The sequence below is a fragment of the Nanorana parkeri genome, unplaced genomic scaffold (genome assembly GCF_000935625.1).
Source record: "Nanorana parkeri isolate BGI_ZX_2015 unplaced genomic scaffold, ASM93562v1 scaffold1563, whole genome shotgun sequence".
In the NCBI taxonomy this organism is placed as follows: domain Eukaryota; kingdom Metazoa; phylum Chordata; class Amphibia; order Anura; family Dicroglossidae; genus Nanorana; species Nanorana parkeri.
Window position 1 is genome coordinate 87,313 of NW_017307831.1, and position 14,528 is coordinate 101,840.

Genomic DNA, 14,528 nt, shown 5'->3' on the forward strand with positions numbered 1-14,528 from the left:
TTTTGCTTTTACATATTAATACCTAAACACCATGAAATAGGTTGAAAGAGACACAGTCCAGAAATTTACAAAGGCTGAAAATTCCACTGCTGCCATCTCCCTGCCATCGGGAAGCCAGCTGCCAATGTAGCAGCCTGACTGCTCTTGTTGTCCGGGGCCACGTGACAGTACAGCGGAGTTCCAATGGACTCCAAGTTTGTGGCTAGTTTTCTGATCATGGTACGAAACACTCCTTGGCCTCGATAAAGTTTGTCTGTGTAGCCCATGCGCATTTCCGCAGACTGCTCACTCATCACCCATGCAAGGGGCTCTCTTACACCTCCTCTCCTCATGCATACTGTGGGGAAGCTCTGGATGCACCGACTTAGGTAACGCTCACTTCGATCATTACCGCCATAGCCCCAGATGGCATTCACGAGAGGTGCTTCATCTGGGAGGAGTGATGAGAACTGCAAATCCCTGGAATGAAATGTAAAAAACAGATTAACTATGTTTGTTTACTGTTCCCCTTTAAAATTTTACTTAGAACAGAAACCAAGCCTTTAAAAGAATGTGCACCAGGGAATGACTGGAGAATGGTCATGTTCATGCCATGGGCGGCCCGTGGCCAGGAGGGGGCCTGCGGCCCCTTTCCCATTCAGACTACAATTCCCATTATGCCTTGCGCCAGCATGTCTGCAGAGCGGCCCAGAGCTCCCCCCTCACGGCCTGCTGGGATCGGTAGCCCTTCCAGCGTTCCGGACCGAGCTGTAAGTGTTTGCAATGGGCAGTCATCGAAGTCAACACTGAGACTGTTCGAGGAGCACATCACGGAGGAGATCTGGGCCTTGGGGAGGAAGGTACGAAGAGGTCAGGAGATAATCCCAGCTCAGAGATGGGGGGGACCCCGGGCCGCCACATACTGAGGAGGGAGCTGAAGGAACGAAAACACTGCTGCATACAAGCAGAATAGTGCTGAAGGCAACCAGGCACATTATACGGCAGTGCTGGGGCCTCGACCATTAGGACTTAGCGAGCAGCCATCTGATTAAAGAGCCCATGGCTGTGCAATCTTCCACACACAGGGTATGAACTTTATCAGAAACTACTTGAAGCAGACCAGCCAAGAGGACAGTCAGAAGAGGTGATTACATTCACTATGTTGTAAAATGTCATTATTTACAGTCCTTTATAACTGATTGAATTTTTCTGCATTGCTGTAAAACATACTCTGCGTCACACCGCTGACTTCTGCACTCTGCATCACACCACTGACCTCTGCACACTGCTTTACAACTGACCTCTGCACTTCGGCAATTTAATATTTCAAATTGATTCAGCTGCATTAGGTACCATACAGCAGCCTTCTGGGGAAACGTATGGCGCCTGCTTACAGGGCTTCCGCCGCCTGCACATCTTCCACTTCTGAGACCTTATGCAACCCTCCTGGGACCCTACGCACCCCTCCTGAGACCCTCTGTCCGAGACATCAGACTGGCACCTCGGAGCAGAGTGCCAGCACAAAGTATGTACTAAATTCATATACTATTATTCTGCATTGCTATATAATGCGTTGCTGGGATTCGTAGCCCCTTATAGCTGATGGTATTCTGCATTAGAGTGTAAGCTCCTCTGTACAGAGACTTATGTGACTCGCTCAGTGTTCTCTGTACAGAACAACAGTATATGTCAGAGCTATTTTTTAAGCTGAAAAAAATAAGTGTGTGACTGGGATGTGGGGCTCCAAGCTCGCTCCAGGGTTGGACTACAATCTCACATTTAGTTTACTCCTTTGTATTGATATTTTACAACACACAGGGATCATGGTAAACAAAAGTAGCCACCCTCCAGAAGATAGGACAGTGTCAGCACCAATTCAGAGATGATTTGAGGATCTGCAGCTGAGTGATATGCACATAAGATACATTTTTGTCAACAGTTAAGGTACTTGAATGTGTATTAAGATTGAATTCCTGAGTTTAGTGTCACTTTAATGCAGATATGCTGACTGGTCATTCAGATGTAAGGCAAAAATCCTTGTGCTGATGTCGAGTCGTGATGAACCAGCCTGGAAGCCACCAAGTAGAAATCATGTGCTTTCCATTAGCAGTCCTCGCAGGGATACTGGAAATCCTGGCAGGGATCCTGAGAACACTATTAGTATGACTGGATGTACTATAATACTTTATAACTGTGTGAACTTAAAAAAAATCTCAATCAATAGATACAAAATGTGAAGTCTAAATCCTACAAGGTGTTCAGACAAGTTCTGAGCACCTACCATGGGCAACAGCATAGTCACCTGACAGCCACATATGTCTTAGACCTTCTGACTGAGGAGCACTGTTTTACCTCTCCATACCTTATACTGTTGATCTTCTCAAGCTCTTCATCCCTCATCCTGTCCATCATATATAGAAAGTTACTGGTCGTGTGCATATGCCTCCCGTGTTTGGAACTGACCTCTTGCAGCACACATCCCAGTGTTGGCTGGCAACCTGTGTATGTAATAATAATATAATATTAGTCAGGAGGTGGGTATGGGAAGGGGGGGGGGGGGGTGTTAGAGTCAACAAGATTAACAGAAAACTATAAAGTTTTAGGCTCCGTTCACACATTAGCGGTTTTCTGCATTTATTGGTATGTTCCACAAAAAAGTCCAAGCACAATTTTCTGGGCGGATTCTGCACATTGCTGCTATAGTAATATCCACAAATGCATGTGTAAAAATGTGCATTTTTTTGCTGTGTGTTTTTTTTTTTTTGGTGTTTATACCTTTTTAAACTGTTGCTTTATTTATTTTCTAATTATATAAAATCTTTGCAGATTTACAAATACACATTTTAATATATTTTAAAGGAAGCTCTGAAGAAGGGGGAAACACGTCAGATTTACAGGCCTGTTCCTGGTTATGGTGTACATACACCGCTTGTTTTCTAACTTTTAAATGTGAGTAGTTTTATGATCTCTAGCATTTCAATTTTAATACACGCTTTTCTTTTTGCATATTTCAAAGGATATATACAACAAAACATGTAGGATTCCAAGAGCACTATAGGTATTCTGAAGAAAAGATACAGCAGAAGCTTGAGACACTGAAGTCTTGAATGGAGCCAAAAATGAATGGATGGGGAGGAGACACTGCTCTCACTTATATGTGTATGGAAAAAAAAGTCAATAGATACGCCTGCTATACATTTATCCATTTGCAATATTTTATATTTACCCGAATAAAAGGATTTTGTTAGTCCTGAGCATAATGAATAAAGAAAAAATATGTACAAAACCGATACACTTTCCGATTGAAGGTGACTGTCTAAATGGGCACAGTTGCCAATTGTTGTTTTTTTTTTTAAATCAAATTAGCTATTAAGCCTTTAGTAGGGCCAAAATAAGGATCAATAATGATGGTGGGGTTTCTTCAAGCGACTCTGTCACTATGAGAAATTTTAGCCAGTATCATCCTATAAAAAAAAGGCTGAATATATACCTCTCTAGTGAGCAGCAAGTCAAATAGTAATTTTATTTCATTTTTAAAATTGACTTAAAATAATATGTGCCCTTGCTGCACTCCATGATTCTTTCTGTTGGCTTCTATGTCACCATAGTGTCCTGCAGTGACATTGTGGCCAATGAGAGGAACCATAGAGCTGGTAACATGCTATGCAACACACCTAGAAGTGTCAGATAGCAATGGAAAAAAATGACTGTCAGCCAGATATGTATTCAGCTTCTCCTTTTACAGGCAAAAAAAAAATCATAGGGACCTGGTTGCTGTAACATCAATTGCCACAACTATGCCTTGAATTGTATGTTAAGCCATGACTTTACTTTTAGCTTGGACACATTTTCACAAATAGGGACCAGGCAGGATTTATAGTGATATAAAAATGTCAGCGTACTGTCCTAGATATGGCCAGTGGTCCGGACTGGACATCCAATAGTCTAGTCCAAGGAGTCTGCTATCCATGTCAAAGAGTGAATTTATGGTTTTAGATTTTTTTTTTTTCTGTATGCAGATGCAGACCCTTCCCGACCCCTACTAGCTGTATGTACATGAACTTCTGCCTTGAGCATATTAAGTACACAGTATTGTAGTACTTGTAGTAGTCCCCTTTTTAAAAAGGACCCCCCACAGCCATTGTAAAATCTGTAAGTCAACATTACAGTGTAATTTATTCACAGAAGAAAGACCATAAAATGTTATTTTTTGCCTACGTTCATAGTATAAAACGTATTAACACTAGGCCCAATTTGAACAGGACCACCAAGAGACATTGTAAAATTAGGAAAACAACATTACAGTGTAATTTATTGCCGGAAAAAAACCCATCACAAATATTGTAGCGAGAATGTTCCCATATGTAATTTATTTGTGCTCAAGCCCAAATTTGAATAGGACCCCAAGGAGACATTTTGAAATGTAGAAATCAACATTACAGTATCATTTATTTCCAGAAAACACAACCCCAATATTGTAGTGAGTACATTCCCAAATTTAATTTATTTGCACTTAAGCCCCAATTTGACTAGGACCCCCAACAGCTATTTGTAATTGTGAATGAACATTATAGTATTCCCATAAAAAAACACCCAAAATAATGTAGTGAGTATGTTCCCAGTATTCATATTTTGACCTCAAGTCCCAATTTGATGAGGACTATCACAGCCTTTTTTAAATAAAGAAATACATATTTCAGTATTTTTAAGTAATTTAATTATTTGTAATTTAATCCCAGAAAAAAATACCCCAAATATTGTAGTGAAGCAAACCATTAATAATAAAAAAAACAGTAGTGTAGTATATGTATTTCACTGTAATCTGTGCAGTCTTTAAAGCAGTAACTAAGCCTCTTTTTTAACAGGACCCTTACCAACCATATTTTCATAAAAAGAAAAATCAACATTTCAGTGTATTTATTTTACTAATAAAAAGAACCCCCAGAAAGCTTTAAATACTAGCAGATTGTAGTGAAGCAGATTTACTTACCTGCTCCCTTAAGGGTGTAGTCCAGGTTCCACACCCCGTTTTCCCCTTCGCTCCGGCGGTCTTAGGATCACTGATGCCATCACGTCTACTGCAGATTCCATAGACCTACATTAGATGTGAGGATGCCGATGGACATTTCACCAGCTGGAACAAAAGGGGATAGGAGGAGAGCAATGACTGCCATGGGAGCGGGGACCATTTAGGTAAATCTGCTTTACTCTGACCCCTAAACAAAAATGACAGATTAACTATTGAAGTTCAGGGTTGCCCCAGGGCAAGAGTACTTTTTTGTTTGCCCAAAGATGACTTTTAACATATTTAGAACTCCCTCCTCACCATTTATTTGAAGATCTTGATTCCAGTTTACAGCGTGGGGATCCTCCAGCATTTGGCGAAGATTCTGAGGTTCTTTACTGAACAGAAAGTATGTATTGGTATAAGGATCTGAGGGGCCCTTCATGTCCTAAACAAGGAAATACAGAATATGCAATGCAAATATAAACATATAAGGGGCAATACATAATATAATAATTATTGCTTCCTACTGATCAAACATTACCATTTAATCAAGAAATCACATAAAACCCCATTGAGATGGTATAGGTGGCCAAACAAAACTTTAGATACCTGATATTAAAGTGCAACCCCAATCAATTTACTGTATTTTAGTTTTGGATTGAGTAGTAACAGGCATTTACTGCTGTCGGTGTCCCTACTGGGCAGATTTTTCCCGAATTCCTGTCCTAGTAACCACGCAGAAATTAAAGGGTGATCTCTTTGAGTTCATGGACTATAATTAAACATAACACAGGTTATTTTTATATTTATATCTATATTACAGTTGTTAACAAATGTGCATGCTATACAATACTTGTGGTTTAACTTCTCTTACGTTCTAGCACCATCTGCTGCTTAGAGTATGTTCTGTAGAGTTACCCAGGCAATATTCTGCAGATGACAGCTGAATGTAAATACAGCAGGTAGTGGGCTGGTGCAATAGCCAGCCTGCTATTGGTCATTTCATATTGCAATAGCCAATATCAGGCTGGCTATTGCACCCGCCCACTGCTTACCGTGCCCTCCTCCCAGCATGGAGGAGAGAGCTAGGGAATCCAACCAACTATTAGATCATGAGAATATTTATCAACTATTTTCGTTATCGATTATTATTGATTAATCAATTAGTTGGTTACAGCCCTACAACAGATTTGTCACCCACTTTTGTGATCCAGGCCATATATCACAGACAAAAACTTAACCTCCAAGGTAGGTTGGAAGCATGTTTTTTAACAAGCTGTTCTCCTTCTGTGTTGGAGACAGAAGATCTGGTGTTACTGCCCTGCAGGCGTGCCTGGATCACAAGTTCCCATATAGGTATTTCAACTGTGTATTTAGCTGCTTGCCTAGAGGTCAACATAGTTAGTATTCTCCTAGGGACCAGTGCTGTAAGTATGTTTATGTTTCTTTATTATGCAAGAAAATATCTTCTGTGCCCCTTTCTGGTTTATTTTCACTTTATTACTGGTGCCGACTTTATCGGACATCATGGCTAATGCTGGCTACCCGACTTAACAAACTTTGATTGGAAACTTGAAGGTACTAGGCAGAAAATTGTTGGCAGAACAGTGAATCAGCAGCCAGCAGCAGGAGATGCCTCCATCCATCTATTTAGTGTGGATGGGGAAATCAAACATTTTGAATAAAAAAGAAAAACTTTAGCCCTCTGAACTGTCATTCCACTGTCTAATAAGACTGCCTTAATGGTCAAAAAAGGCAATTTCATTGGACAATAAACTGTCATAAAGTCAGGGAAAGTTAGGCACCAGTTGTGTTGTTGTTTAAACCCACCTCCAATGAGGGGCGACATATGACGGTGGAGAAGTCTGGCCACTGGTCAACCAGGACCTCTAATTTGAATGGGTTGCCAATGATCACATGATGTAGAGCTCCACATGCCTAAAACGATAGACATAATAAGAATTAAGTTACACAACTAACATACTCAGATGGAGTAATACTTTATAAAAACACCTCTGACCCACCTTTAGCGATTCTGGAAAGCTGTGGGTTAAAAGTTGTCTCAGAGCAGAAAGTTTTGAGGAGCAAGTCAAGACAAGCATTCTGTGGAAAGAAAAGCACATTCAATAGATTTTCCGTCATATCTTGTCCTATTGACACTGGTTCAAGATTTAGGGTGTGCATTTGTCACCAGCACAGGAGGGTACAACCAGCAATAAAACATTATGAGTACTTGTAACCATTCCACTTGATCTAAATATGTATTTTATTTTTCAATTTGTTCCCATTGGAAACAGCAATAACAACCTGCTGTCCTATATCCAGAACTAAACATGTTTTGACTGAAATTAAACTTTAAAGTGTATGTAATCTGTAAACCTATTTTTCAGCATGTTTAGCACACACCCTATGACTGGGTATGCAGTTATATTTTCTTTGTACAACCTGCGGGCTGAATGAAGAATATATAACAGATTCCTCCATCCACGCTTAGAAGTGTGGATGGAGGAATCCCCTACTGCTTTGCATTGTATTCTGGCAGCGGCTGCTGTCAAAATGCCCGAACGGAGCTTGAGGCTGATTGGCTGCAAACTCCGTACGGCTGATAATTTTCCGACCTGCTCCTTCGATCAGCTGATTGAGGGATACCAGGCAGAAGGGTTCCAACAGTGGCACCCACTGAGCAAATTTCAGCAGGTTCATGCAGAACTAGACAAAATGTGCTTCATGTATAGCCTACTTTAATCTATTTTCAATATGCTTAGTTTCACACCTAACTGTGAATCAGTTGAAAAGTGTCTACCCTGGAAAACCTGCCAGTAACAAAACTTCTAGTGGCATGCTTACAATGTGGCATGTGGCATGCTTACAATGCTTACAATGCTAAGTCACCGTCCCTCAAATAACAGCAGCCTAGTAAACCTGCTGTGTGCTCTTACAATTGGCTGTTGGGCTGCCTATTAGATCTATCAGATATTCTTAAACACTGTTCGCTGCACATAGATAAATGATCCATAGCTCCCACAGTTGTGAAAGAAATACAGCATTTACAAGTGCAAACAAAAAAAAGTAAAGTAAAGCAAAACAAAATTATTTTCAAAAAAAACTTTGGGTCTTCCTTCACTTTTACTTTTTTTTTACTCCAGGACAAAGTAGTCAATTTGGGACGAAACTCATTGAGTCAGAGTTTGGTCAGTTCCAAGGAAATTCCAGGGGAATCTTTTTTTTCTATGTGTCCAGCAAGCCATTGTAGGTGGAGAATTACCTTTAATTAGGGGTGGGCATTAATTTAAAAGGGGCGTGGTTTTAAACAAGGCATATCATGCACAGAAAGAGTTATCATAATAAAAAAGAGAAACACAACCAAGAAGGTTTTGTCATTAATAAAAAGATGTTTGTATTTGTTACGCTAACCACAACTTTTATTCTGTACAATCTGTTTAAAGAATGGCAACCCAACAAGCTAACACATTTGGCACAAAATATATAGGACAACATCACGTGACTTTTCTGCTGAGTACTGCAAAACCTGTTGTGGCTGCTGATGGGTTGAAGGTTTTGTAGTTAGCAAAAATCCTGTGTAATAAAACTGTACTGCAACTAGCAACCATATATTTTTAAAAAAATGCCCTGATATCAATAATAAAGATATCTGCAATGTTCATCAATGAGCATACCCACCCTTACTGGGCTGAAACTCACCTTCTCAGGTGGAACTTTTACTAAAGAAACGGTCCAAGTGTCCTTTGCCAACCTAGTGGGTTTTGTATAATACGTTTATGCATATTTTTACATGCATTTTAATGAGCAGATTGTGGCACATTGATGTGAATGAACAGATGTGCATGTTACATGCATAAACATATGCAAAAATGGACATAAATGCCACAAACGTGTGTTTTTGAGTGTTTTTCATTGAAGTCTATGGGGCCAAGAAGCATAGAATCTGCCAAAAAGAAGTGTTCTGCAAGCGATGGGCGAATATAGCGACAAAAGTTATACTGGCAATAACACTAACCTTTTTTTTAAAACAAAAGTTGGGAGAGATTATGAGTTTCCTCCAGTCCACATGCAGTCCAGTCCTTCACCCTTTTCTTGAAGCTGCCACAGTTCATAGGCAATGCTTTAAACACCTGTACAGATAATCAACAGAGTTAATCAGGAATATTGGCCCTAGAATTATTGCTCTCACTCCTAACATCTGTGGCATAATTGTTTTTGTATGTAGGTGCACCCGACTTGTGTTTGCATTAGTATGCAGGGATAGGGGCCACCCAATTTTCTTCCAGTGTAAAACCAACAGTTGGCCTACAGGGGTCTGCTGCTGCCAAAATATAGCATTCCTCAGTGGCATTCCTCAATGACAGCAAAAGGTTTAAAGAATTGGTCTGCATTCACAAGCATTGACAAAATGGCTAAAGTTGAGTCTCCTGGACAATGGCTGGGACACAGCTCACCAGGGATTCTGACACACTGTGGACCCACACTGGACCCTGGACGCACACTGGACTCTGCACACACTCTGGACACACACTGGACCCTGTGCACACTCTGGGCACCCACTGGACCCTGCACAAACTCTGGGCACACACTGGACCCTCCACACACACTGAACACACACTGGACCCTACACACACACTGAACCCTGCATATATTTCCCTTCAGCTGAGTCCCGGATTGAGGCTGTTGGCGTTGTGGGTGCCATTTAGTCAGTAGTTATAGACAAGAAAGCCTGAAAAATATTCACCTCTACAATTAAGGCATCACTAGTTAGGGGACTAAGCTGCAGGACTCTGAGCGCACACACTGGACCCTGGATACACACTGGACTCTGGATGGACACACTGGAGTCTGAAAACACACACCGGCCCTGGACACAATAGACCTTGGGGACACACTGGTCTTTGGACACACGCTAAACTCCGGGGATACACACTCAACCCTGTACACAAACTGGACTCTGCACACACCGTGGGCCCTGGACAAACACTGGCCTCTGCACACCTTCTGGACACGCACTGAACACACAGTGAACCCAGGACACACAGTGGACTCTGCACACACTCTGGACTTTGCATACACTCTGGACTCCACACACACACACACACACACACACACACACACACACACACACACACACACTGGATCCTGGACACACATATGGAATCTGTACAGCTGAATGGCTACAGTGGAATACTGATGGCGACTAGGGGGTACAGTAAATCTACAAATCTGTATTTACTAAACAATAAAGAAAATGTGGTAGAGCAAGCATGTGAAAACGGTGCCCGAGATTACTTTAAGGGAAACGTGATACCTAAAAATATATAATCACTCAAAATAGAATGACTTCTTATTAAAGTGGAATCCACTTCCATTTGGACTATGTTGGCATTTGGAACTGGTAATGCATTGGTACTTTGAACTAATAGACTTTTAGCACCAAAAGTAAATATGAATTACCCACGACCCTCAGAATAAAGCGTATCCCTACCGTAAAAAAACAAACAAAAAAAACCCTGTCAACTAAATCCTTAATAGCAACCGCTACCACCTGACCTAACTAATTAGGTCAGGTAATAATTAAAAAAACAAAACAGACAGTTTTCTAAGCCCTGATTAATTAGGACGTTAGGAACCACTGAAACGCGTTAGCTTTAGATCTGGTGTCATTCGGAATAAAAACAAATACATCGTTACATAGTATTTGGGGTTGAATAAAGACATATGTCCATCAAGTCCAACCCATATAGGTCCACGCATCATCTCATTCTTAGGGATACTAGTATCCCTGGATGTTCCCTAAGTACCTTGGGGTGAAGGTTATCTGTCCAACTGCTTTATTTGCATTGAGCATTTTAAGTCTTTGTTCTATTCCGCTTTCCGTCAACCATTGTGGTATATTATCGGTTGAACTATGTGTTTTATCACGTACGTCGAACCCATTTCTCTCCTGAGTGTATACTGGGGAGAAAAAATTGTTCAGCGCCTCGGCCCTCTCCTCGTCACTTGTGAGTAACTTCCCGTTTTCGTCCTTTATTGGTCCTATCTGCTCCTTTCTTACCTTTTTACTGTTAATATATTGGTAGCATTTTTAGGTTTTTTTTTACTATCTGCGGCGATATGCTTTTCGCATTCTATTTTAGCTTCCCGGATTACTAGTTTGCATTTTTTGTTACATTCCTTGTATTTATGGAATGCCAATGCCGTCCCTTCCATCTTATATTTTATAAATGCCATTCTCTTTGCCTTAACATGTAGTTTTACAGTTTTATTTAGCCATATTGGTTTAGTCTTTGATCTTTTGTTTTTGTTACCCAACGGTATACACTTTGAAATGGCAATATGTAATGTGTTCCTGAAGCAGTCCCACATTTGGTCTGAGTTTAGGTTGTGAAATGAGTTATCCCATTTTATTTCCCCCACTAGTTTGCGCAACTTATTGAAGTTTGCCCTTCTGAAATTAAGGGTTCTTGTCCGTCCCGCCCTCTTTCCTTTCCTATATTTAATATTGAAAGTAATCACATTGTGATCACTACTACCCAGTGTTTTTTTTTTTACTTTTCAGATTTTTGGATTCTACTACTATCACTACCATTTTATTTTAAAACTGTTTGTATGTTTTGTACCTTCTGCTTTTCATTTCTATTTTTGTAATATTTTGTAACTACAGTAAGTCCCCAACATATGAACCTTCCAGTTGCGAACTTTCAAAGATGCAAACTTTCACATGTCCAACCACATAAGTTTGTTCATGTGTCTTGCGTACATTGTCACGTGCATGCGTCAGCTACAAGTGGCTGTGCCTTTGTGTACTTTACTGTACAGTACTGTACACAGTACAGTATATAGCCCAGAATGTACAGAAGCAAGCGTAAAAGCAGCGGTGATGTAGCTTGTACTGCTAAGAGGCGCCACACGATAATGATGGAAACAAAAGTAAAAATAATTGAGAGAGAGGAGCGAGGCGAAAAGTTAATGGACATCACTCATTCTTATAACATTAATCCTTTAACCATTGGCACAATTCTAAAGAATAAAGACAAAATCATAGAACGTGTGAAGTCTGCTGTGCCGATGATGTCCACAATAATATCGAAGAAGCGTGGAAAAGGGATGGAGGAGATGGAGAAACTCCTCAGTGTGTGAACGCAGGATCATCCTCAGCCTCACGTCCCGCTCAGCTTAATGCTGATTCAGGAAAAAGCTAAAAGCCTTTATGGAGACTTGAAGAAGAAACACGGCGAACATTCAGAGGGTGCATCTTTTAATGCTAGCCATGGCTGGTTTAATCGTTTCAAGGCTAATTTCCATTTGTTTTTGTCAAAGGCAACAGATTTTTATGCTGTTTTGGATTCGGAGGCAACGAGCCTCCAAATCCGAAACCACACAATGGAACGAGTGGTGGCCATATCGGCCGCCAGTGTGTTCTGTGCATGCACGCTGCCATCTTGGAGTGTATCTTGGTATACACTAAGATGGTGGCGGCTGATATGGGCACCGCTTGTACAGCTTATGATGTCAACATCATGTGACGTAATGCGCTCCGTCTGAAAGATTGTGGCGGCATGCGCAGAAAGTGATGCAGATTGCATCACTTCCGGTCCATGGGCTGTCAGTTCTGGGCTCCTGCAGCCAAGCTATAAGCTATTGAAGTGCGATCTGCACTTCAATAGCTTATTTCCAGTGTAAAGGTGACACTGGGGGTCTTTTGGACCCCCAGCATCACCTTAAAGAGTACCTGTCACCACCATCTGCTATCACATGGGGGGGCTTGTAAGCCCCCCTATGTGATAGCGGTCAAAGTAAAGTAAAAAAAAAAGTTTTTTAAATTAAAATTAAATAAAAGAAATCTAATAATGATTAAAAAAAATGTAAAAGTCCCCCACTCCCGTGAGCATGCGCGTCACCACGTAAACACGCGTCGGGTGCATTTGTGCCGTTTCACGGACGCACGCAATTTGTAGCCTAGGCATGTTGGGTATCGTTTTGCTCGTTGTAACCTCATCTTTTATATTTCATTAAAAAATTGGTATTTTGTTGTGTTTTGGGGCATTTTATTAAATTTTTCACTAAATGTTGGGGTTTAATAAGGAGTTGCGCTAATATTGCGCAACATAAAAATTTGCAACTACCACCATTTTATTCTATAGGGTCTTAGCATTCAGAAAATATATAATGTTTGGGGGGTTTAAGTCATTTTCAGGCCTAAAATGTGGAATATAACATGGGTGCAAAAAACGAAAAAAAGGCCTCAGTCATGGTAAGTCCTTACACTAACATTAGAGGGGAGGGAGAGGATTATCCTTTAATGCTATATTGCTATATATGCTCCAAAATGGAGGCTCTCATAGATTGACGTTAGGACCACACTACACAAAGGGGCCTTGACGAGGCAGTGTGGCTTCCACATATTCTGCAGAAGACGTGCAACTAAGGCCTCTGTTTTTAACCTTAATAGTTAGACAGTGTTTTTTGCAGGCTAACTGGTGAGTGTGCTGGGAAACATTTTGCTGCTAAGTGAAAAAAAACCTCACAGGGTTATTCACAAAATGGTGAAAGGTTTGGAGAAGGCAGGAGAAGTGAACAATTTAGAACGGAAAAGTGAGCTGAATTGGAGAATGTTTCCAAATCTGCAATTTTGGCCTAAATTGTTCACTTCTGCCTTCGCCAAACTCTTTACACTTTTGTGAATAACCCTGTCAGTGTATGGCCAACTTAACATTCACCAGACCCATTGCAATTTCCAGGGAAGCTCTATTAGATATTAGTACAGGGAAACTTGTTCTTTTGACAAACACCACAGGTTTAAGCAGGGATACATTGCAAGCATTCCAAGCATTCAGGAGGATATAAAAAGTACACCCTTGATTGAGTGGGACTTTATAAACATCCCGGAGGGTTGAGCAGGGAGTTAAACTTGCCTAAATCTTCCTAGTAAGCACACAGACAGCAGTCAAAAATGTCCTCTGGAGTTATATTTTACCTCATAGAGAATTGTGGATTGCAAGCTCTTAAAAGATGATAGTGGTAATCTACATCTTTAATACTGTCCTAAACTTGTCCTCCGTTCCCAGCAGCTGTTTTGTAACTATCCAGGTAGCTTTAATGATATTGCTGAGCAACTTATACATGTACATAAGAAAAGTTAACTGCCAAAAGCATTGTATTCAGGACATTGACATCTACATAGAATACAGAGCATTTCCCCTTGTAGACTTACCTAGATCATGTCAGGACAGTCCCAGCTCCCCTTTTAATGGCTTGTTTTTACACTGTTCTCTGACCTTCCCACTACTTAGTGTCATGTACTGTGTAACCACTTGATCCTTGGCCAGATGAGGACATCTGCCAAAACTTAATTCCATTGCAACATTTTTGGCTCTGAAATAAAGGAGGAGGTTATTTAGGGAACGAGTTTAACCACGGCCCAAGTCTCTGAATTTGTATTATTAATTGCTGTTGGTGTGAAGTTTTAAGCCAAGGCTTTATAAAGGAAAACTCTTTTAGTGCAAGGACTAATGTGAATGAGTAGTATGTA

General features: G+C 40.7%; 1 protein-coding gene across 1 annotated transcript; it reads right to left on the reverse strand.

Moving 5' to 3' along the window:
* LOC108798821 (glycine N-acyltransferase-like) lies at positions 1–14,224 on the reverse strand. The gene is made up of 6 exons (XM_018570619.1): positions 14,211–14,224; positions 7,012–7,090; positions 6,818–6,925; positions 5,306–5,432; positions 2,342–2,477; positions 1–459 (listed from the first exon to the last, which is right to left on the reverse strand). The coding sequence occupies exons 2-6, from the start codon at positions 7,087–7,089 to the stop codon at positions 66–68; spliced, it is 843 nt and encodes a 280-aa protein (XP_018426121.1). The 5' UTR covers position 7,090; positions 14,211–14,224; the 3' UTR covers positions 1–65.
* Positions 14,225–14,528: the final 304 nt, after the last annotated feature.